A 22,721-nucleotide genomic window follows, 5' to 3' on the forward strand; every position below is an offset into this window, starting at 1 on the left:
AAAAAAAACAAGTGAACAGACGTGGTCTTTCGTATCATGGAGCTAATATCCTGGACAGAAATACAGGAAATAAACACGTAGACAATGAAAGCGATAACAGAATCTAACCTACTGATGAGTGTCATAAAATGAAGCAGGTAAATGGGAAAGACAGTCATAGGGGATGGTGCTTTTGAAACAGGGTGGTCAGGGAAGGCTGAAACGACAGTGAGGAAAAGCAGTGAGTTGGGAAAGGGTCCAGGCAGAGGGAACAGCAAATGTAGAAGCTGGGGCTGGAAGGAGCGGGCTCTGGAAGCAGGTGCACGGAGGCAGTGTGGGGGTGGAGGCGGTGGGGACCATCAAAGCTTGGTGAGCAGAGGGGGAGCTTTGCTGACGAGGTAAGCTGTTCTGTCCATCAGCTCTAGGACCCTGGCAAGATAGGATGTCGGAGCCAGCAAAGCAGAAGCCAGACCCTCGACAGGAGTGAACTCACCACAGTCAAGGCCATGCTGGGGAGCCCTGTTGTGGCCCACAGCCACTGTCCACAAGGGACATCCCTTTCCTCTAGCTCGAGTGGGGGCTTCAGAGCCTTTCTCTTCAACCTTCGGTGTGTGCTGCTGGTTTTATAGTCACAACCTTCAGGGTCTTGCGACATTCTGGGCCTAAAGCCACCTTCAAGACAGCAAAAACTGGGGAACTCCCTGGTGGTCCAGTGGTTAGGACTTGGCGCTTTCACTACGGTGGCCCGGGTTCAATCCCTGGTTGGGGAACTAAGATTCCCCAAGCTGCAAGGCCCGGCCCCCCCTCAAAAAAGAGAGCAAAAACTGAGAGTCTGACCCACACTTACACAGTTCCATGATTTACACAGTCATACTCGATAAATGGTACTAAGTCAATCAGATATCCATTTGGAAAACACCTACCTCACACCATATACAAAAACTAATCCCAGATGAACCATAAACCTAATTGTAAAAGGTAAAATATGAAAGCTTCTAGAAGAAAATACAGGGATTTCCACAGCCTTCACAGCCTTGGGGTAGACACAGATTTTAAAAATAGACACAAAACACATTGATCCAAAACAAAAAGACTGATAAATTGAAGTTCATTAAAATTAAGAACTTCTGGGACTTCCCTGGTGGTCCAGTGGGTAAGACTTTGAGCTCCCAATGCAGGGGGCCTGGGTTTGATCCCTGGTTGGGGAACTAGATCCTGCATGCATGCCACAACTAAAAAGTCCACATGCTGCAACTAAAAACCCCACATGCCACAATGAAGACCCCGCGTGCCGCAATTAAGACCCGGCACAGCCAAAGTAAATAAATAAATAAATAAATTTTAAAAATTAAGAACTTCTGTTCAACAAAAGATATCATTAAGAGATTTAAAAGGCTAGCCATAGACTGTAAGAAGATATTTGCTATAAACATATATTTTTCTCCAGTAAAAGACACATCCACAGTATATAAAGAGCCCCTACAAATCAATAAGGAAAACACATACAACTCAATTGAAGAATGAGACAATTGTAGTGAGGTGGATGGACCTAGAGTCTGTCATACAGAGTGAAGTAAGTCAGAAAGAGAAAAACAAATACCATATGCTAACACGTATATATGGAATCTTAAAAAAAAAGTGGTTCTGAAGAATCTAGGGGCAGGACAGGAACAAAGATGCAGACGTAGAGAATGGACTTGAGGACACGGGGAGGGGGAAGGGTAAGCTGGGACGAAGTGAGAGAGTGTCATGGACTTATAAATACTACCAAATGTAAAATAGATAGCTAGTGGGAAGCAGCCGCATAGCACAGGGAGATCAGCTCAGGGCTTTGTGACTACCTAGAGGGGTGGGATAGGGAGGGTGGGAGGGAGATGCAAGAGGGAGGAGATATGGGGATATATGTATATATATAGCTGATTCACTTTGTTATAAAGCAGAAACTAACACACCACTGTAAAAGCAATTATACTCCAATAAAGATGTTAAAAAAAAAAAAAGAATGAGACAATGACTTTAAAGGATGCTTCCACAAAGCAAATGAAAAGGTATCAATATCTTTAGTCATCAGCGAAATGCAAATTAAAACCACGGTGAGATACCACTACACACCTACTAGAGTGGCCAAAATGTAGAAGATTGATAATACCATTGACTATGATAAATAGCAATGAAAATGCTCATATATTGCTACTGTGAGTATAAGTTAGCACAAACACTTTAGAAAACCATTTGGCAGTATCTATTAGAGCTAAACATATGCCTACCCAGTGACCTAGCAATTCCACTCTTAGATGTACACCCAGAAATGAGTACACAGGTTCACCGAAAGGCAAGTACAAGAATGCTCACAGCTGCTTTCTTCATAATAGCCCAAACCTGAAAACAACCCAAATGTCTGTTAATGGGAGAATGGATAACGATGTTGTGATATATTCTTACAGTGGAAGACTACAGAATGATGGAAAAGAGCAAACTAGAGCTTCAGGCTACAGGTACAGATGAATCTCACAGACATAGTGTTCAGTGAAACAAGTAGAAGAGTACATACTGTATGATTCCATCTATAGGAAGTTCAACGACAGGACAAACTTTATGGACTAGAAGTGAGAATGGTAGTTTCCTCTGGAGCAGGGCAGTGAGTGGCAGAAGGCATGAGGGAACCTTCTGGTGGCTGGAAATGTTCTGACTCTTGATCTGGATGGTGGTTACAGAGTGTGTATGATATATAATTATTCACTGAGGTGTACACTGAGGCTCTGGGTACTTTAAATACACCATTCCTCAAAAAATTTTTAAAGGGGAAAAGTAGGACAATTCAGTGGGGAAATAATAGTCTTTTCAACAAATGGTGCTCATACAGCTGTATAACCACATGCAAAAAAATGAAGTTAGATCATAGACTTAAATGTAAGAGATGAAACTGTAGAATTTTTAGAACACATGGGAGTAAATCTTCACGACCTTGGATTAGGAAATGAGTACTTAGGTATGACACCAAAAGCACAAGTGACGAAAGAAAAGACAGACAACAGCAAAATTTAAAACTTTTATGCTTCAAATGATATAATCAAGAAAGTGAAAAGACAACCCACAGAATGGGAGAAAAATCTGCAAATCATTTATCTAATAAGGGTCTAGTGTCCAGAATATATAAAGAACTATAACTCAATTTATTAAATAACCCAATTTAAGAATGGGCAGGGACTTCCCTGGTGGCGCAGTGGATAAGACTCCACGCTCCCAGTGCAGGGAGCCCGGGTTTGATCCCTGGTGGGGGAACTAGATCCCACATGCACGCCGCAGCTAAGAGTTCGCATGCCACAACTAAGACCCAGCGCAACCAAATAAATAAATATATAAAAAAAAAAAGTCTGTGACAACTGTAATCTGTTAAAAAAAAAAAAGAATGGGCAGATGTTTTGAATGGACATTTCTCCAAAGAAAACACACAAGTGGCAATAAGCATTTAGATGAAAAGATGCTCAGTATCATTAGTCATCAGGGAAATGCAAATCAAAACCATAATGAGATACCACTTGTCACCCACTAGGATGGCTATAATAAAAGCAAAACCAAGAAAAACAGACAGTAAGAACTGCTGGTGAGGATGCAGAGGAACGCACTGCTGGTTGAAATATAAAACAAGGCAGCTGCTCTTGGCAGTTCCTCAAAAGGTTATATATAGCTACCATATGAGCCCAAAATTCTACTTCAAGGTATGCATTCAAAAAGGTTAAAAACATATGTCCAAGCAAAAAATTATACATGAATGTTCACAGTAGCATTATTCATAATAGCCAAAAGGTAGGAAAAACGCCAATGTTCATGAACTTATTAATGGATAAATAAAATGTGATACATCATCTAATGAAATCTACAATGGGATACTGCTCAGCAATGAGAAGGAATGAAGCACTGATACAGGCCACAACATGGATGAAACATTTTGCTAACTGAAAGAAGACAATCACAAGTGTCACATATTACATGATTCCATTTATGTAAAATGTCCAGAACAGGCAAATCTATAGACAAAGGAGATGAGTGGTTACCAGGGGTTGAGCAGGGTGAGGTAGGAGGGGAAAGGGACAGGAGTGATTGCTAATGGGTAGGGGCGTTTCTTTTATGGGAGATGAAAATGTTTTAAAATTAGACTGTGGTGATGGTTGTACAAATCTGTGAATATACTAAGACAAATTGAATTACACACTTTAATTAGGTGAAGTGTATGGTATGTGAATTATATCCCAATAAAGCTGTTAAAAAAAGAGAGTGGACATGCCTCTTCTATAGTCTATTTCATGGCGCTGGCCCATCCTGAGTTATAGGATCTGAAAGCTACAGGCCAAAGGAGAGATGTGTGTGGATGGAACTGAAAGAGCAAGGTTATATCCCCAACACAAGCCCCAGACAGCGGCTAGGATGAGCTCTGGGTTTTATGTGTCTGTGACGATGTGCACTCCAATTCCTACTTCTGCTTTTCATGACCCAAGAACAAATGTGAAATGGCACAAGAGCTTGGGTTCACAGCTTGACTACTGCTTCCCGGGGTCCACAGTTCCAGCCTCTACCCTCGGGGCTCTCTCCAGGACAGTCCCAGAGCTGGCTTCCTCGCGTCATCAACACACTGGATTGGCTTATTCTAGAACAGCGCTGTCCCACAGAAATACAACGCAAGCCACATGGGTCACCTTAAACGTTCTAGTGGCCACATTTTTAAAAGTTTAAAAAAACAGGTGAAATTAATTTTAATAATATATTTTATTTAAAATACATATTTTAAATGTTTTCATTTTAACATGATCAATAATCAAATTACGAATGACACATTTTACATTCTTTTTTTTCCTACTAAGTCCTCAGAATCCAGTGTGTATCTTACTCAGCTTATCTCAGTTCGGACGAGCCACGTTTTAAGTGCTCCAGAGCCACACGTGGCTAGTGGCTGCCCAAGTGGACAGTGCAGCCCGAAACCTGCTTCGTGTTGCAAAATGAGTATTTTCAAAGCCTGGTGCTTCACGAAAATGTTAATTTAATAATAACAAGTACTGAGGAGAAAACCAAAGCTCAGTGAGGTGAAGGGCCTCGCCTAAGGCCTAAGGGCATAACCCCTGAGTGGCAGGGGTTAAGAGAAGAGAGTCTGCAGTTGGGTGAGAATTCCCTGCTCCACAGGGTCCATGCGCAGATGACAGGAGACACCCATGGGAAGAGATGGGCGCACAGCCCGGCTCACATCCACCACTCACACCCCAAGGAACATGAGTTCCATCACCACAATGCTATTAATACCAAACCATGCAGGGCGAGAGGCTCAGGGGGAAAAGGCAGAGACCACTCGGGGTCACTAGCTGGAGAAACCCCGCACCGCCTCTGAGACATTCACCAGCGCCCCCCCCCAAAACCCAGCTTGTACCACTCACCGGACTGGTGGGCGAGGGAACCACAAGGCTCAGTCGAGGTCCCTCCTCCTCCGGAGGCTTCCGCTGGCCACTTCCTCGGCCAACTGCTCTGGTCGCCTCCCTCACAGGACTAGGAGGCTGCTGGCCTGAAGTGCTCCCCCAAGGGACAGCTTGGGCACTGCCCGGCTGTGGCCAGCCCAGGGCGCCAGGTGCCTGGGAAAGCGGCTCCTGCTTGCGGTTCCCCTCTCGAGTCCCAGGGGATGCTTGGGCGGGGCGGGGCTCTGCAGGTACCTCAAGGCGCAGGGGTGTGCTGGTGTCCAGGCCGCGGAGGGCGAGCAAGGCCTGCAGCGTGGGAACCTCCGCTTCGTGGCTCAGTCTGTCGGTTGGCACAGAGTTCACCTGGGCTTTGCTGAATTCCGACAACACCCTGGAAGTTTTTAAACAAAGAAACCTGTGTGAATGCCCAAGGCTAAGTGGAAAACTGCTGTTTTGTGATTGAACAAAAAACAAAACAAAACAACCCCCAACCCCTTAATCATCGCGGCGCTCCCAGCTCACACACACAGACGCTCCCACCAAAGTTGCTCCCCGGCTGGGACTTAGGCAGGTTGGGTAGGCAGGTGAGTTGTGCGGCCCAGGATCTCAGCTGACAGAGCCCACAAAGCAGAGGACAGGACTAGGGGCGAATGGGAACTGACCGCCTTTCAGCCTCTGAACAGGCTAACGGTGGGCCTGAAGAGCCGGCTCAGCCAGACAGCTGTGTGGCCGGTCCCTGCCCCAAGGCGACCTCAGCAGTGCCTCGGTGAACAGCATGTCTCAGAGCTGGGCTCCAAGACTCCGCTCCCTGGGACACGGGCTTGGGCGAAGTGAGGACCTGCTTTGCTCCTGGAACAGTACCTGGGCAGCAGGGTCGGGGTGAGGGGCTGGGTGTGGATCCACAGAAGCCTCAAATCCCCAGACGCTGCTGCTGGAGCACAGTGCATACAAGCTGTGCAGTGCGTGTGCCCGTGTACACGGGGATGTGTTCCTGATGGGACTGGCACGTTCTGCCCCTCAGTGGTGTGTCTGGGGCCGGGGGAGCCAATGTCACTGCCTTTGTGTACACACACACACACACACACACACACACACACACACACAGTTCTGGGACCTCTGGAACGTGCACTGGCTAGTGGCTGCTTCTCCCTCCCTCTCCTGAGAATCCAAGTTCTGTTTCTGAAGTAAACCTACTTGCTGTCTCCACCTCTGCTTATGAATCCAGTGAGGACATCATGGGCAAATACAGGTTCTGGTGGCAAGAAAGCTGTCTGGAGCCCAAGAGATCTCACCATCGCACGTATCTGCCCTAATGGCTTAGACTGGGTGCAGAAGACACATCAAACTCCCCTTAATGCGGTTACGGAAAAGAGGATTTTAGAACTCAAGTTTTCATCTGATTGTCTTCTAGGTGAGCTCTGCTCGTATTTACACCATCATAACCCCAAACAACATAGACATTTTGGACAAGAAGAGGTGACCAACCCATGCATTTCTGGGCAACTGATTTTCAACAGAGGCACTGAGACATTTCAGTGGGGAAAGAATAGTCTTTCAACAAATGGTGCTGGGCTAAGTGAATAGTTCCATGCAAAAGAATAAAGTTGGACTCATCTCACAGCATATAAAAAAATTAACCCCAAATGGATCAAAGACCTAAAGGTAAGAGCTAAAACTATAAAACTCTTAGAAGGAAAGAGGTGTAAAGCTTCATATCTTTGGATCAGGCAATGGTTTCTTAGATATGACATCTAATGCATAAGTGACTAATAAAAAATATAATAAAAATATTTGCATACAAAATGTGCAAATATTATTATATATCTGATAAGAGTCTAGTACCCAGAATATACAGAGCTCTTACAACTCAACAATAAATAACCCAATTTAAAAACAGGCAAAGGACGGGACTTGCCTGCTGGTCCAGTGGTTAAGAATCCGCCTTAAAATGCAGGGGACGCGGGTTTGATCCCTGGTCAGGGAACTAAGATCCCACATGGCACAGGGCAACTAAGCCCACGTGCTGCAAGTAGAGAGAAACCCGTGGGCCGCAACAAAGAGCCCATGTGCCACAACTAAGACCTGATGCAGCCAAAAATAAATAAATAGTACAGATGAACTGGTTTGCAGGGCAGAAATAGAGACACAGACGTAGAGAACAAACGTATGGACACCAAGGGGGGAAAGTGGTGGTGGTGGTGGTGGTGGGGTGGTGGGATGATTTGGGAGATTGGGATTGACATGTATACACTGATATGTATAAAATGGATAACTAATAAGAACCTGATGTATAAAAAAATAAATAAAATTCAAACAAAAATAATATTTTTAAAAAGAAAAAAAGCACAATGCTTTCAAAAAATAAATAAATTAAAAATAGGCAAAGGAAAAAAAATAGGCAAAGGATTTGAATAGACATTACTCCAAAGAAGATATATAAATGGCCAATGAAGACATGAAAAAGTGCTCAGAATCATTAGACAATAGTGAAATACAAATCAAAACCACAACGAGATACTACTGTACGCCCAACAGGATGGCTATAATAAAAGAGACAGAGAGGGCTTCCCTGGTGGCGCACTGGTTGAGAGTCCGCCTGCTGATGCAAGGGACACGGGTTCGTGCCCCGGTCCGGGAAGATCCCACATGCCGCGGAGCAGCTGGGCCTGTGAGCCATGGCTGCTGAGCGTACGCGTCCGGAGCCTGTGCTCCGCAACGGGAGAGTCCACAACAGCGAGAGGCCCGCGTGGAGAAATTGGAACACATGTATACTATCAGTGGAAATGTGAAATGGTGCAGCCCCTGTGGAAAACATTTGGTAGCTGCTCAGAAAGTTAAATAAAGAGTTATCATGGGACTCAGTAATTCTACTCTTAGGTACTTACCCAAAAGAATTCAAAACATATGTCCACACAAAATACTTGTAAATGAATGCTCACAGCAACATTATTCATAATAGCCAAAAAGTGGGGAAAAAATGTCCATTAATTGATGAATAAATAAATTGTAATATATCCATACAATGGAATATTATTTGCCCATGATATGTGCTATATAACGTGGTTGAACCTTGAAAACATGGTACTAAGTGAAAGAAGGCAGTCACAAAAGGCCACATATTGTATGACTCGATTGATATTAAATGTCCAGAAAAGGTAAATTCATAGCTAATGGGTAAGGGACTTCCTTACGGGTAATGAAAATGCTCTTGAGGTAGACAGCAGTAGATGTTGAATTCACAACCTTGTGAATATACTGAAAACCACTGAACAGTACCCTTTACAATGGTGAATGTTGTGATATGTGAATCATATCTTGATAAACAAACAGATGAACTCTCAGAGAAAGCTGTAAATGTGTTTGTGGAATAGTTACAGAGGGGACGCAGGTGGGGACTCGCTCTTGCTCTAAAAGCCACACTCTAAAAACAGACCCACAAAAAATCCAAGAGTGCAATTTGCAGTGAGGAGGCAATGATGAGCTCTGGAAAGAAAGGGGTAGTTTCCACAGGCAGAGGAGGAGGGGCATTTGCTAACCACTTATATGTGTCCAAACCACGAGGCCCCCTTCTGAAATGAACTAGGGTGTCAGACTTTTTACAAGGTCCTCTGTGAGGTCCCGGCTCCTCATGGGCTCCCAGGAGGTGGTGTGGTGAGTGATTAAAAGCAGGGGCTCCCGAGTCCACCTGGCCTTGCTTAACACACGGCTGTGGGCCCCACAATGTGAACATTATGTTCATGGACTTAATTCCCTTACCTGGAAAATGGATGTGGTATCAGCACCCATCTTTTATGACTGTGACAAAGATTAAATGACATAATACAGGTAAAGTGCTTAGCACAGTGTCTGGCACAAAGTGATCAATAAATGTTAACCTCATTATCATTGATAAGACTGCTTAGCCTCTGTGTACACAAACATAAACGTGTAAGGAAAGGAACAGATTTACTGAAATACTCACTAGCATTACCAAAACAGTTACCAATTAGAAGTGAATCCTAACCTATAAGAAAGATTTTAATGACAAGCGTAGACTGGGTGTTAGAATAAGTGAGTGACTTAATGCTTAGAGAAATGTCACCAAACAGCAGGAAGCTTGTGTGATCAATTAGAGCTTCTGTCAAATCAAAACCAAGATCAAGGGGAATTCCTTGGCAGTCCAGTGGTTAGGACTCTGCACTTCCATTGAAGGGGGCACGGGTTCAATCCCTGGTCAGGGAACTAAGATCCTTCAAGCTGCAGGGCACGGCCAAAAAACCCCCCAAAAACAAAAAACCCAGGTCAAGGTGAAATGAAGCTCACAGAGCTTCATCAGAATTGGTGAAGGATCCAGTGAGAATAAGAGAGACACGTACATCAAGTGGAAAAAAGGGCTAGAGATGAGATTTTGAAGGAAAGGCAAAAGAAAGAACATTTTTAAAAATTTTGAGGAAAATGAAACATAGAAATGAAACTGGGGGAAAAAAAAAAAAGGAAAAGAAATGAAACTGAAACCACTACAGTCCTTCCACTTTGGTCTGGTTCAGGGCCGTGTTTCCCAAAACCTTTCTGTTCGAAAATTGTTTTTTTTTTTTTGGCTGCGCCGCCCGGCATGTGAGATCTTAGTTCCCCAACCAGGGACTGAACCCAGCCACCCCCTGCATTGGAAGCGCAGAGTCTTAACCACCGGACTGCCAGGGAAGTCCACTATTCGAAAATTTTTACACTTTGTGCTTTCATTTAGAGAACATCTGGAAAAAAGGTATATGTATTATAAATACTTATGTATGAAGTAAATTAAAAGCATGGCCTGGAGAATCTGAATGGCCACCTTATAAAGTACCCCTGAGAAGTGATCCTGAGCCTGCGGTTTTCCTGAACATGCGGACTATTGTGTTGGTGATACACAGTATTATTTGGCAGTCAAGAGCCACTAATAAAAGCAAAGAGGGCTTCCCTGGTGGCGCAGTGGTTGAGAGTCCGCCTGCCGATGCAGGGGACACAGGTTCATGCCCCGGTCCGGGAAGATACCACGTGCTGCAGAGCGGCTGGGCCCGTGAGCCATGGCCGCTGAGCCTGCGCGTCCAGAGCCTGTGCTCTGCAACGGGAGAGGCCACAACAGTGATAGGCCCGCGTACCGCAAAAAAAAAAAAAAAAAAGCAAAGAGGTAGGCTGCACATACTAAGAATCATTTCCCCCAAGGGAAGCCCTCATGACAATGACCTCTGACAAATATTACTAACCAAGGTTTTGCAGCAGTGTATGTGAGGGCAAGCAGTAGGAGAACGGATGTCACAGGTACACCAGTAAAATGACACCACCACCCAGTGAGCATGCATGCTGTGTCAGACACTGCTCTAAGCATTTGACAGACCTAAATTCATTTCATCTCCCCAGCATTCCTTTGAAGCATTCTTATCCCCATTTTACAGATGAGGACATCAAGGTCAGAAAGGTTGAGTAACTTGCCCGAGATGGCAAAGCTGGTTGATGGAGGGCTCAGGCAGTCCGGCTCCTGAGTCCACACTTTTTACCATTAGACTGTACCTATGCATGATATAATTATAATTATAATTCAGGATATAATTATAATTCAGACCCAATGAGCACAAAAGAAGCTATGTGGGACAGTCGATCCTCTCTTCACAAGGCAAACTGTAATTTGGCTTCTGCAAAACATTAATAAGTTTCATTTGGAATGTTATGGGTTTTGCGCTTCATGTTTAATTTGTAGATTTTTTCTTTTTTTTTTTTTGGCCACACAGAGAGGCTTGTGGGATCTTAGTTCTCCGACCAGGGATTGAACCTGGGCCCTGGCAGTGAAAGCGCAGAGTTCTAACCACTGGACCACCAGGGAATTCCCAGTTTGTAGATGTTTTGACTTTATAGCTGTAAGAGTTTTAAGCACAACGTGTTTATGCCTAATTTTAAGTTATATACATTTAAGCAAACTCTTACGTGTTGGTGAGCATCTTTACCATTAAAACATATACTCTAAGAAATGCTGGTCTCTGTGAATGCTCCAAGACAAACTTCCAGCCCAGCTCTAAGAATGATGGCGCTGGCTGCGTGCTTGTGTGTGTGTGTGTGTGTGTACGTGTGTGTGTGTGTGTGTGTGTGTGTGTGTGGTGTCTGCCGCTTCCTCACATCACTGTCCAGTGTTGGTCTGTACATCCTGACCCTCTTCCCTTGAGTTCCCCTGGAATACCCAGGACAACACTTCCCATGCAGGGTGGATGGTCACTGATTCAGTGGCCTTAAGCTGGAATTTTCCAATCACAAGACTCATGAAAGATAAAGGCGAGGCACATGACAAAGAGAAGGCTGGCTGGTCTGCGGGAGGAGGGAGAGACAACCAAGGGCTAAGACAGGTGACTGAGCCCCAGTCACGCCACGGGCCCAGCATCTCTGGGGTGGGGGCTGCTCCTTCCCAGCACGTTATATCCAATCCTTCCGTTTGACATGTGAAAATTCTATCTAATGTGCTCAATGTTCGGAGGCCATTTCTGGGACCTACCAGACATTCTTATGTGTGCATCTCACTCATGGGTATCTCACTTGATTCTCAAACAGCCCTATGAGGGAATTTCCATTTTAAAGATGAAGAAACAATAAAATAGGTAACTAATAAGGACCTACTGTATAGCACAGGGAACTCTACTCAATATTCTGTAATGACCTATATGGGAAAAGAATCTAAAAATGAGTGGATATAAGAATATGTATAACTGAATCACTTTGCTGTACAGCAGAAACTGAAACAACATTGTAAATCAACTCTACTCCAATAAAAATTAAAAAAAAAAAAAGAAAAAGATGAAGAAACAGAACCTCAAAAAGCGTTAGCCGTGTACGAGACATTACTGGGCTTGTAGGTGGTGGAACGGGGCTTGAAACTAGATCTGCTCCAGGGCCAGTCCCTGACACCCAATCCTGGCGTGATTCCCACACCGGGTGGGAGCCCTGTGAAGACCTGAACCAAGGTGGGGGGAAGGGTGGGAACAGCAGGAGTGGAAAGGTCCTAAACACAGCTGATGTAACACAGGTCCTACTAGAGGAAATGCTTCAGAGACGGCTACCATGTTTCACCTATGAGACGAGCAAATTTCCAAAAGTTTGATGATACCTTCTGTTGACAAGCCTGAGAGGACACAAGCACAACCCTGATGGAGTGCAAATAGGCAATATCTGTGAAAATTACAAATTAATTTATTCCTTGGCTCAGCAATTTTGCTTCTGGGAATTTACTGAACAAAGCTAGCTTGCGTAGGCCTAAAGGACCACATACACAGGTTATTGATAGAAACACTGAACTCCAATGTCCATTAAACTCAGGGCTGATTCAATAAACTAAGGTACATTCATACAATGGAAAAATCTGTAACAGGAAAAAAAAAAAAAAAAAAAAGAAGCTCTGATATGAAAAGATCTCCCAAACAAGGTATAGAATAATTTATACTAGCTTTCGTGGAAAGAAAGGAATAAGAAATAAGAAAGATAATAACCTATAAGGGAAAAGAATCTGAAAAACAATATATTTTATATATATATAACAATGTTATATATATTATATATATATAACATATTTATATATATGTATAAATAACTGAATTACTGTGCTGTACACCTGAAACTAACACAACATTGTAAATCAACTATACTTCAATTTAAAAAAAAAAGAAAGGGCTTCCCTGGTGGCACAGTGGTTGAGAGTCCGCCTGCCGATGCAGGGGACGTGGGTTCGTGCCCCAGTCCGGGAAGATCCCACATGCCGCGGAGCAGCTGGGCCCGTGAGCCATGGCCGCTGGGCCTGCGCATCCGGAGCCTGTGCTCCGCAACGGGAGAGGCCATGGCAGTGAGAGGCCCGCGTACCGCAAAAAAAAAAAAAGAAAGAAAAGAAAAATTTAAAATTTGTACATTCATATTTGTTATAGATGCATTTAGAAATTGGAAAAATATGCAAGAAATTAATAATTATGGTTACATAAATACAGTGGGAAAGTCTTTTCACTGTATATATTTTAGATTTTTTTAAACTATAAAAATATATTATCTATTCAAAAATTAATGTTAAAAAGCCTGAAGGAAGGAAGGCTCTGGCCAGGCTCCCTTCTCCAGTCCAGTTCGTCATTGCATGTCCTCCTCCTCCACACACTTGCTCGTCCCCATTTGTCTGCCACCCCCGTCCTGGCATCACTCAGGATTTCTGTCCCCCAGAAGGTCTTCTGTGAGGTCCCAGAAGATCACCCTTATGCACTGTGCTTCACTGCACTTTTTTGGAAGTTGTACATAGAGCTCTGAACTATAAGTTTCCTTCTCTCTAGATGAAGACGACAATAATATTTCACACTAAATCTCAGAGATTAAATAACTTGTTACAGGTCACCAGGACAGAGATGGGGCTGGAACCAACTCTGAGCCCCATCTAAATGCATTCTCCCCACTGGCCCCAGTCTGCCTGAAGGTACAGCTCCCAGCAATTCCAGTCTCTGGGGGAGAGTCCCTGCCCCCTTCGTCTGTCTTTACGCCCTAACAGAGTTCCGTGCTCAGTGACAGGCAATCACATGCCCCAGGAAGGGAGGGAGGGCAAGAGGAAGAGAAGAAGGAAGGAGAAAGAGAGGGAAGGGGTGGGGGAGGGGTACTCACTCTTGCAGAGACAGGTCCGAATCGTCAGCATTTGCCATCCCCAGGTCTGAGTCGCAGGACATGGGCTCCTCGGAACGGTCTGGACTCTTGGAGCCATTCTCTTGGAGCAGGCAGCTGTCAGAGTTGAGGCTGCAAGAGAGCTGGGATGAACTGGCCGTGTCCAGACTGAGGGAGGAGGCCGTGAGCCCCCTGTTCCGCCGGATCTTATGGCCCGAGTGCTGGACCTCGATGTCCTCCGAGCCTGAGGAATGGGAGATGGAATCCAGAGACTCCTTCCGCTGTAGTTCCGCTCCGGAGGTAGTGAGGGGGTCGAGCTCCGAGAGCGGGCAGAGCCCGGAGAGGGCCAGCGGGGTGAGCGTCCACTCGTTTAGGATGGCAGACTTGTAGGAGAGCTCAAAGGACAGGGACGTCAGGCCCTGCAGGAAGCTCAGGAGGAACTCGCCCTCCTCGGCGTCACGGAGCAGGGCCGTGGGCTGGTAGTACTCGCACAGGCGGGCCTGCTCCTGCAGCAGCAGCTTCAGGTAGCACTCCATCAGGCCGTCATTGAGGGCCAGCCGCAGCCAGGCCCGGCAGCGGCCCACGTCCGTGCTCACGAAGATCAGGTGCTCCAATTCCGAGATGATGTGTCTGGGAAGGTGGAGAACACACGTGTTTTCAAGAAACAACTCCAAATCATGGACATGTCATTTTATCCACTGGTTAGCAAGAGCCAGTAACAACGACCACAAATATACATAGGCATGAAAAGCTCCTGGATAGCAGTGTTCAAAGGGGAATTTAGAAAGGTTCAGCTCTAAACCCCCAACTTTTTTACATTTAGTGTCATGAAGGATTGTTGCCATTTTCATGACAACTACCCGTCCGGCCCCTGACATCATCTGCTCACCCAGGACATGTCTGCTAAGCCCCTAAATTTTAGGTTGAGGTCCTTGGAGCTGCGAAGACACAGGGTAAAGTCATGGTCCCTACCCTCGGTCCAGGAAACCGCCTTTCAAGGGCATATTGAGGTGAGCCCTGTTGTTAGCAGAGCTGGGGTGAGGGCTGGGTAATCACCTCTGGGTTGGAGTAAGAAAAACACCACAGAAGAGGGTAGTATCTGAGCTGGGCCTTGAGAGACTACAAGAGGCAAAGATGGATGGAGAAACTTTGAGGCACAAGGGACTGACGGAGAAAAAAGCATAAAGGGTAGGAAAGCAACAGACTGTAACAAGAGTGGGGAGCGCTCCAGTTACAGCACACGGACGAAGAGTGGGTGATTGGGTTGCAAAGTCAGGTAATGCAGGGCCTTGAGTATCAAACGGGGGAGGCAAAGCGGGGCGATGCTCCCCACACCTGGCTGTGCACCCGAATCACCTGGGGAACTAGGTTAGGATACAGGTTCCGGGGCCCCAGCCAAGTGAAGCAGACCCCAGGCTGGCGTTTGGGAGCCTGTGGGCTACGGGTTTTTGCTCAGGAAAGTGACGTGCTCGCAGCTACGCAGACTTCAGGGTGGGGTGTTCCTACCCAACCCGATCCCACGTGTACCAAACTCAGCTCCTGAATGCCTCGGTCTGATGTAAATGCCCCTCCTCTGACTACCGCCAACCCCTGTGCACGTCTCCTCCACGGGAGTGCGGACCGTACTCTGCAGAACCCAGTGATGGAGCTCCAGTCAGCTTAAGCTCAGTAAATGTTGGCTGACTGACCAAAGGAAAGACAGAATGAGATAAGGGGGACAATTAGAAAGGCACTGCCACCCAGGAGTCAGGTAAGAGCCTGAGATAGGGCAGCGGCAGTAGCACGGGAAGGAAGATTAGAGACTGACAAAGGCACCTTCGGGCAGGAGGTGGCATTTAATAGCCCCGAGAGGCACAGTGTCAGCTGCCTGCTCTGAAGCCCAGGAGGTTCAGGGCAGGGCCAGCAAGACAAGTGTCTCAGAGCACACATTCAGAGGCTCTAGCTGGATGCCACTCTTCTTAAGAAAAAAGAAGCAAACCCTACCTTGTTACAAGTATGATACGTAGCACACAGATGTGCAAACATCCTAAGGCAGGGTCAGCAAACTTCTGGAAAGGGCCAGACAGTAAAGATTTCAGGCTCTGCAGGCCGCACAACCTCTGTTGCAACTACCGAATTTGCCAGAGGGTGGTACAAAGAAGGCTCCTGCTCTTGCTTAGGGCACCCAGCCCAGGGGCTCGACGCTGCCCCAGGCCATGGCCTGAGGGGCTCACTGAGCCCTGGTCTAACATCCCCCCACCCCCACCCCGCTTAGTCCACCATCTCCTCTCCGGGACACAGGGCTCTCTGTGCCTCTCCCGCACGGCTGGAGGGAAGAGCCCAGCATCCCACACTCTGAAGCTCTTCGCCGACGTGAACCGCCTCCACCCCCCGCCCCGCCGCCCCCAGCAGCTCTCACTTGTGGGTGACAGCTTTCAGGAGGGGCCAGAAGACGGGCTGAGGCAGAGGCTTCTGGTGGGCACTTTTCTTCCTTTTCCCTCCGGCCTCGGCTCGGATGTGCTTGGTGTGCAGGCCGTGGATGAAGACGGCTTCCAGGGCGCTGCACATGCTGTTGGCATCTCCGTCTTCACTTGTGACTGCTGTGTCCAAGGACACGTACTGCTTCTGCAGTGCCTTCACGGAGCCCACTAGCTTCTTCTTGATGACCTGGGTGGCGCCAGACATAACACAGGCCTTTAGAGGCTCCTGTGGCGACCCCTGCAATGTGACTCTTCCTGTGGCCAAACACATGGGTCCACATGCATGCACAAATCTACATACCTGTGTAGCACAACGAGTGCAGGCTAACAGTAGAAAATAAAGAGAAAGCAGAGAGAAGTAAAGGAAAATCGCCCCAAGATGTGTCAGTTTTTGCAAAGATACGTGTGTTTTTAAAATTTCTTTGTTTTCTATTTTTTATTTACTTATTTATTGGCCGCACGGAGAGGCTTGCGGGATCTTAGTTCCCCGACCAGGGACTGAACCCGGCCCACGGCAGTGACAGCGCTGGGTCCTAAGCACTGGACTGCCAGGGAAATCCCTGTTTGTTTTTTAAACCAAACTTCAGTGAGCTGAGAGCCATATACACCTTGTGTTTAAATACTGGCTCCATCAGAGTTACAGCTATGGGAGCTTGGGTAATCCATTTAGGGCAGGGGTGAGGCTTTCCACCTTAATCACATGACCAACATTCCACTGAGAGTCAACAGGTTAAGAGTCAAAAAGTGCTGCTTTAGAACAATAAAAACACCCAGAAACAGGAGCATGGTTTACATGAAGAAAGATCCTAGACCTGGCAGTCAGAGCCTGGGTTTAGTCTCAGCTCTGTCAGTCACCAGTTGGGTCACCTCAGATATTTCACTTAACCTCTCTAAGCCTCAACTTTCTCATCTGTTAAATGGAAATAATACTTGGTGATTTGCAGCTGGGGGTATTACTCTTTGAAAGTAGGACTAGTTTTTTGGGGTTTTTTTGCGGTACATGGGCCTTTCACTGTTGTGGCCTCTCCCGTTGCGGAGCACAGGCTCCGGATGCGCAGGCTCAGAGGCCATGGCTCACAGGCCCAGCCGCTCTGCGGCATGTGCGATCCTCCTGGACCAGGGCACGAACCTGTGTCCCCTGCATCGGCAGGCGGACTCTCAACCACTGCGCCACCAGGGAAGCCCAGGACTAGTTTTTTATTCATCCTCGTGCCCTCAACAATGGGCCTGGTTCTTGGCACATGTACTCAGTAAATGTTTGCTAAATGAATAAATTATAAAATATACCTAAAGTCCTTTGAAAATACATAGTTAAGATCGTTCTATCATAATATAAGTACATATGTCAAAATTACCTAAGGGTTTGGAAAAGGACTGGAAGGGATTGCAGAAAAACTGGTTTGAATTATTAGGTGATAGGATTATGGACAAATATTTCACTGTTTCACTTTTATTTTAGCCAACACAATTAATGTTAATGTTCTTTGAAAAGTTAAATGTTCCTTTTTTAGAACAGCTTTAATGGGACATAATTTACATATCATAAAATTCACTCATTGAAATACACAGCTCAGTGGTTTTTAGTACATTCACAGAATTGTGCAACCATTTCCGCTATCTAATTCTGGAACATTTTTATGACCCCCCAGAAGAAACCCTGTACCTATCAGCAGTCACTCACTATTCCCTCTCCCCCAACCCCTGGCAACCACTGATCTACTTTCTGTCTCTATGGATTTGCCTATTCTGGACATTTCTTATACATGGAATCATATGATATGCAGCCTTTTGTGTCTGACTTCACTTAGCGCGTTTTCAAGTTTGTCTGTGTGGTAGCATATATCAGTCCTTCATTCCTTTTTATTGCCAAATAATATTCCATTGCATGGATATATCACATTATATTTATCCATTCATCAATTAATAGATATTTGGGTTGTTTCCACTTTTTGGCTACAACACTGCTATGAACATTCATGTTCATAGTTTTTTGTGTAAATATATATTTTCAATTCTCTTGGGTGTATACCTAGGAGTGGAATTGCTGAGTCACATGCAACTCTATGTTTCACTTTTTGAGGAACTATCAAACTGTTTTCCACAATGGCTGTACCATTTTACACTCCCACCAGGAAGGTATGAGAGTTCCACCTTCTCCACAACCCCACCAATACTTATTATTGTCTGCCATTTCGATTACAGTCATCCTAGTGGATATGAAGAAGTATCTCATTATGTTGTTTTTTTTTTTTCTGGCCACGCCGCACGGCGTGTGGGATCTTAGTTCCCCAACCAGGGGCTGAACCCATACCTCCCCACCCTGGAAGCACGGAGTCTTAACCACTGAACCACTGGGTAAGTCCCTCATTATGATTATTTTTTCTTACTATTTTACTTTTAAAATAAAATTTGTATTGGAGTATAGTTGCCGTACAATGTTGTGTTAGTTTCAGGTGCAGAGCAAAGTGAATCGGTTATACATAGACATATATCCACCTTTTTTTTTTTTAGATTCTTTTCCTATACAGGCCATTACAGAGTACTGAGTGGAGTCCCTGTGCTATACAGCAGGTTCTTATTGGTTATCTATTTTATATATAGTAGTGTGTATACGTCAGTCCCAATCTCCCAATTTATCCCTCCCACACCTTGTCCCCGGTAACCATGAGTTTGTTTTCTACGTCCGTAGTGACTCTATTTCTGTTTTCCTCATTATGGTTTTGATTTGCCGTTGTCTAATGTCTAATGATGTGGAGCGTCTTTTTATGTACTTATTGGTCATTTGTATATCTTCTTTGGAGAAATCCTTGGTCCTCAGGTAACCTACATGCAATCTCCATTGTTTTTTGTAAATCTCCATTTTATCACCAATAAGATGATCTAGAAAGGGCAGGCTCTCCTCGGAGCCTGCTTCTGCTATCACTTTTTCTCAACTCCAGGCCTCTCTTTCTGAACAGTGCAAATGCATTTCAAAGTGAGAAAAAACAATGAAATGGCTGTCCCAGGCACCCCTTCCCCCACCCTTGATTCTCCCTTGTTGCCTACCGGGATGGCAGCCCGGGGGCCCAGTCCATTCTCCACCGCTGAGAGCATTTCCACTCAAGCAGCAGCTCCCCAGAAGAATCACATGACACCTACAGGGACAGACACGGCCGGATGAACAATCACTGTGCCCAAACGATCTCCTCCCCACGCCCCACCCCCATCTTACTCAACCTGCAACTGCAAGGACTTTCAATACAAAAGTAAAAACTGAGAGTGGATTTTAAGGATGGAAACAAGGAAGGAAAAAAGATTTCGTGGGGTGTGCCATGGGCGGGTCTATCCCAAAGGGTGGGTAGAAAGGGCTCTTGACGCCACTCCAAATGCTGGCACAAAAAAGCAGGGAATAAAAGGCTAATTTAGGGACCTCCCTGGTGGCGCAGTGGTTAAGAATCCGCCTGCCAATGCAGGGTACATGGGTTCAAGCCCTGGTCTGGGAAGATCCCACATGCCGCGAAGCAACTAAGCCCGTGTGCCACAACTACTGAGCCTGCACTCTAGAGCCTGTGAGCCACAACTACTGAGCCCGTGTGCCACAACTACTGAAGCCCGCGCGCCTAGAGCCCGTGCTCCGCAACAAGAGAAGTCACAGCAATGAGAAGCCCGCACACCGCAACGAGGAGTAGCCCCTGCCTGCTGCAAATAGAGAAAGCCCGCGTGCAGCAATGAAGACCAAACACAGACAAAAATAAATAAATAAATAAATTTATTTTAAAAAAAAAAGGCTAACTTAGATACAGATCTGAGGCTGCAAGGGGGGATGCTGCAGCTGAAGGTGCCAAGAACCCACAGGGGCCGGGAAGCAGGGGCTCACAATTCACACTCAGGGCCTGGGCTCTGCAACTGTCCCGACTCCCGTCCCATCCCAGGGTCGGCCAGCTCAGTGGGGAAAAGTACAACTGAAACGCCTTCAAAAGGAAGGGCTCTCTCGCCACACAGCTGCTTCTCCTTTGGGCTGCAAAGGTCTAGCTTGAGCAGCACAGGGACATGTCTGAAGGGGAACAACACGGGTTCTGATCTCAATTTGCCACTAACCAGCTAGGCACACTGGGGCATGTATCAGACCTCTTAAGGGGAGACTATGAGTATGGAAAACGCTGAGCGCAGGGCCTGATATTTACCGAGGATAAATGGTATCTCTAACCCCAGTGGATGCGGCCGCCCAAATCTACAGGCGAAGAATGCCACTACCTACCTAAGCGTGTGCTAGCAGCTGAAGTCAGTACGCAGAGAAATCTCTCGGGGCAGCTGGCTCTCTCCCGGGGTGGCTGAGGCCAAGGGTGGGGTGGGGGCGAGGACTGCGGCCTGAGCATGAAGGGGCTGCTGCCTGGCCTGCCCCACCCCGGGAACTTGCACAGGGCAGGACTGGACAGGCACACTCACATCTAAACAAATCTCTAGTGGCCACACAGCTAAGCATGAGGGGACACCACCACCACCAACAAAAAATAATAAAGAGAGAGAAAATCAGGTTACTGCTTTCTCTGCTCTCAAGAACCCATGGCCCAAAGAAGTTAGTAAAACCAAGACCTGTTAAATGGGTTTTGTGCCCTTTACATGTGTTACCCCATTCATTCCTGATAACCATCCTAGGAGTGTCTTATCATCTCAGTCTGACAGATAAGAAGTAGAAGCTGGGCTTCCCTGGTGGCGCAGTGGTTGAGAGTCTGCCTGCCAATGCAGGGGACACGGGTTCGGGCCCTGGTCTGGGAAGATCCCACATGCCGCGGAGCAACTAAGCCCGTGAGCCACAATTACTGAGCCTGCGCGTCTGGAGCCTGTGCTCTGCAACAAGAGAGGCCGCGACAGTGAGAGGCCCACACACCGCGATGAAGAGTGGCCCCCACTAGCCGCAACTAGAGAAAGCCCTCGCACAGAAACGAAGACCCAACACATCCAAAATTAAATAAATAAATAAATTTTTAAAAAAAGAAATAGAAGCTTGGGAAATTCCCAAGATCCCAGGGCTGGTAAGTGGCCAACTCTACCAGCCGCCGCCAGGACAACAGCAACCCAAGCCCAAGAGAAACCCCCAGATTCCAGGAGGAGTGCGACCACCTCCCTTCTGGAAGAGGCGGGTGTGGGCTGGGGCTAAGGGGGCGACTGGCGAGGGGGCAGGGGAGGCCTGGGAGGAGGGCTCTTCAGCCAGGGGCCCCGGTGAGAGGCCACAGTGGAACACTGAGGTCAGTCTGGCAGGAGAGGTTTACAGGGGGACACGGGCATGATGCTTGGAGATGAGAGAGGCAGAGTGGCCCTAAATGGTAGGAGCTGCTCTGATTCAATCCCTGGCCTGTGGAGGGGGCAGTGGGTAAACAGGACCCAGAGCCAACCTCTCCAAGTAAGGACATGCAGAGGGAGGGAGGTGTGTGGAGGGCGGCCCCCGCAGAGCCAACTCTGGTCAGGGTGTGAGAGACCCCAGAACACGGGCCCCCGGCCTCAGGCCTTGTCTGACTTACCTCACCCTCACCTCACCCCCCTCCCACCTACCAGGGATTCTTCAGGGCTCTCCTCCACACTCCAGCCACCAGCGCCCCAGACAAGGGGACATGTGCTGCAGACAGTCCCTCTGGACAATGTTCCTTCCAGGCCACCCTTGTGCAGCCCAGGAGGCCAAATCCAGGTTCTCTGGCTCCAAGACCCTGGGTTCCAATCGCCTTCAGCAATTCCAGCAGCCGAAGGCCTCCCCTCCGGCCTGCCCTTCTAGAGCCTCAAGCTGCGAAACTGCCCTTCCCTCAGCCAGCCACGGGCCAGGCCAGGAAGGGCTCAGGCCTCAACAATCTGAAGAACAGCCCGGATCCGTTAAAGCCTCATTGACTAATTAACTGAAAATAGTATTCATGGGACGGAGGGAGGCCTGTTAGTAAGTGGGTCCTCCAGCCCAGTAAGGGTCTGCTAAAAACCCAAAGCAAACTGATGCTGAAAGGTCAGAGCAGGGGAAGACATGTAATCACCCCCTAAAACCAAGAGTCAGAAAAGCCACAAAATGACTGACGACGGTGCAGAGGAGTCCAGAAGGAGAATGGCCACTTGACAATTCACAAAACAGGACTGAGGCTTTGGGGTTCGGGCCACAATCCAGGGCACAACTTTCTTTGCAAGAAGCCAAAGCACCCCACCTATGTGGGTCTGCTCCATCATGCCTCAGGGCGCAGGAGACACGAGAACTTGCTGACGGAACCAT

At 46.9% G+C, this 22,721-nt stretch overlaps 1 protein-coding gene across 9 annotated transcripts in view; it reads right to left on the reverse strand.

Annotated features, from left to right (window-relative positions):
• The window catches only part of PLEKHM1 (pleckstrin homology and RUN domain containing M1), a 50,937-nt gene that overhangs the window by 24,244 nt on the left and 3,972 nt on the right, over window positions 1–22,721 (reverse strand). For 3 of the 9 annotated variants that reach the window (XM_073797087.1, XM_073797089.1, XM_073797092.1), the window contains exons 2-6: window positions 19,544–19,632; window positions 16,800–16,822; window positions 16,438–16,685; window positions 14,043–14,669; window positions 5,403–5,808 (exon numbers count right to left, since the gene is read on the reverse strand). In XM_073797087.1, the coding sequence (XP_073653188.1) occupies window positions 5,403–5,808; window positions 14,043–14,669; window positions 16,438–16,685; window positions 16,800–16,822; window positions 19,544–19,632 (1,393 nt within the window). The remainder of the gene's footprint in view (window positions 1–5,402; window positions 5,809–14,042; window positions 14,670–16,437; window positions 16,686–16,799; window positions 16,823–19,543; window positions 19,633–22,721) is intronic. The other 6 variants (XM_033847297.2, XM_033847293.2, XM_073797091.1 and 3 more) reach the window with 4 other exon arrangements.

This window comes from Tursiops truncatus, chromosome 20 (genome assembly GCF_011762595.2).
Source record: "Tursiops truncatus isolate mTurTru1 chromosome 20, mTurTru1.mat.Y, whole genome shotgun sequence".
NCBI lineage: Eukaryota > Metazoa > Chordata > Mammalia > Artiodactyla > Delphinidae > Tursiops > Tursiops truncatus.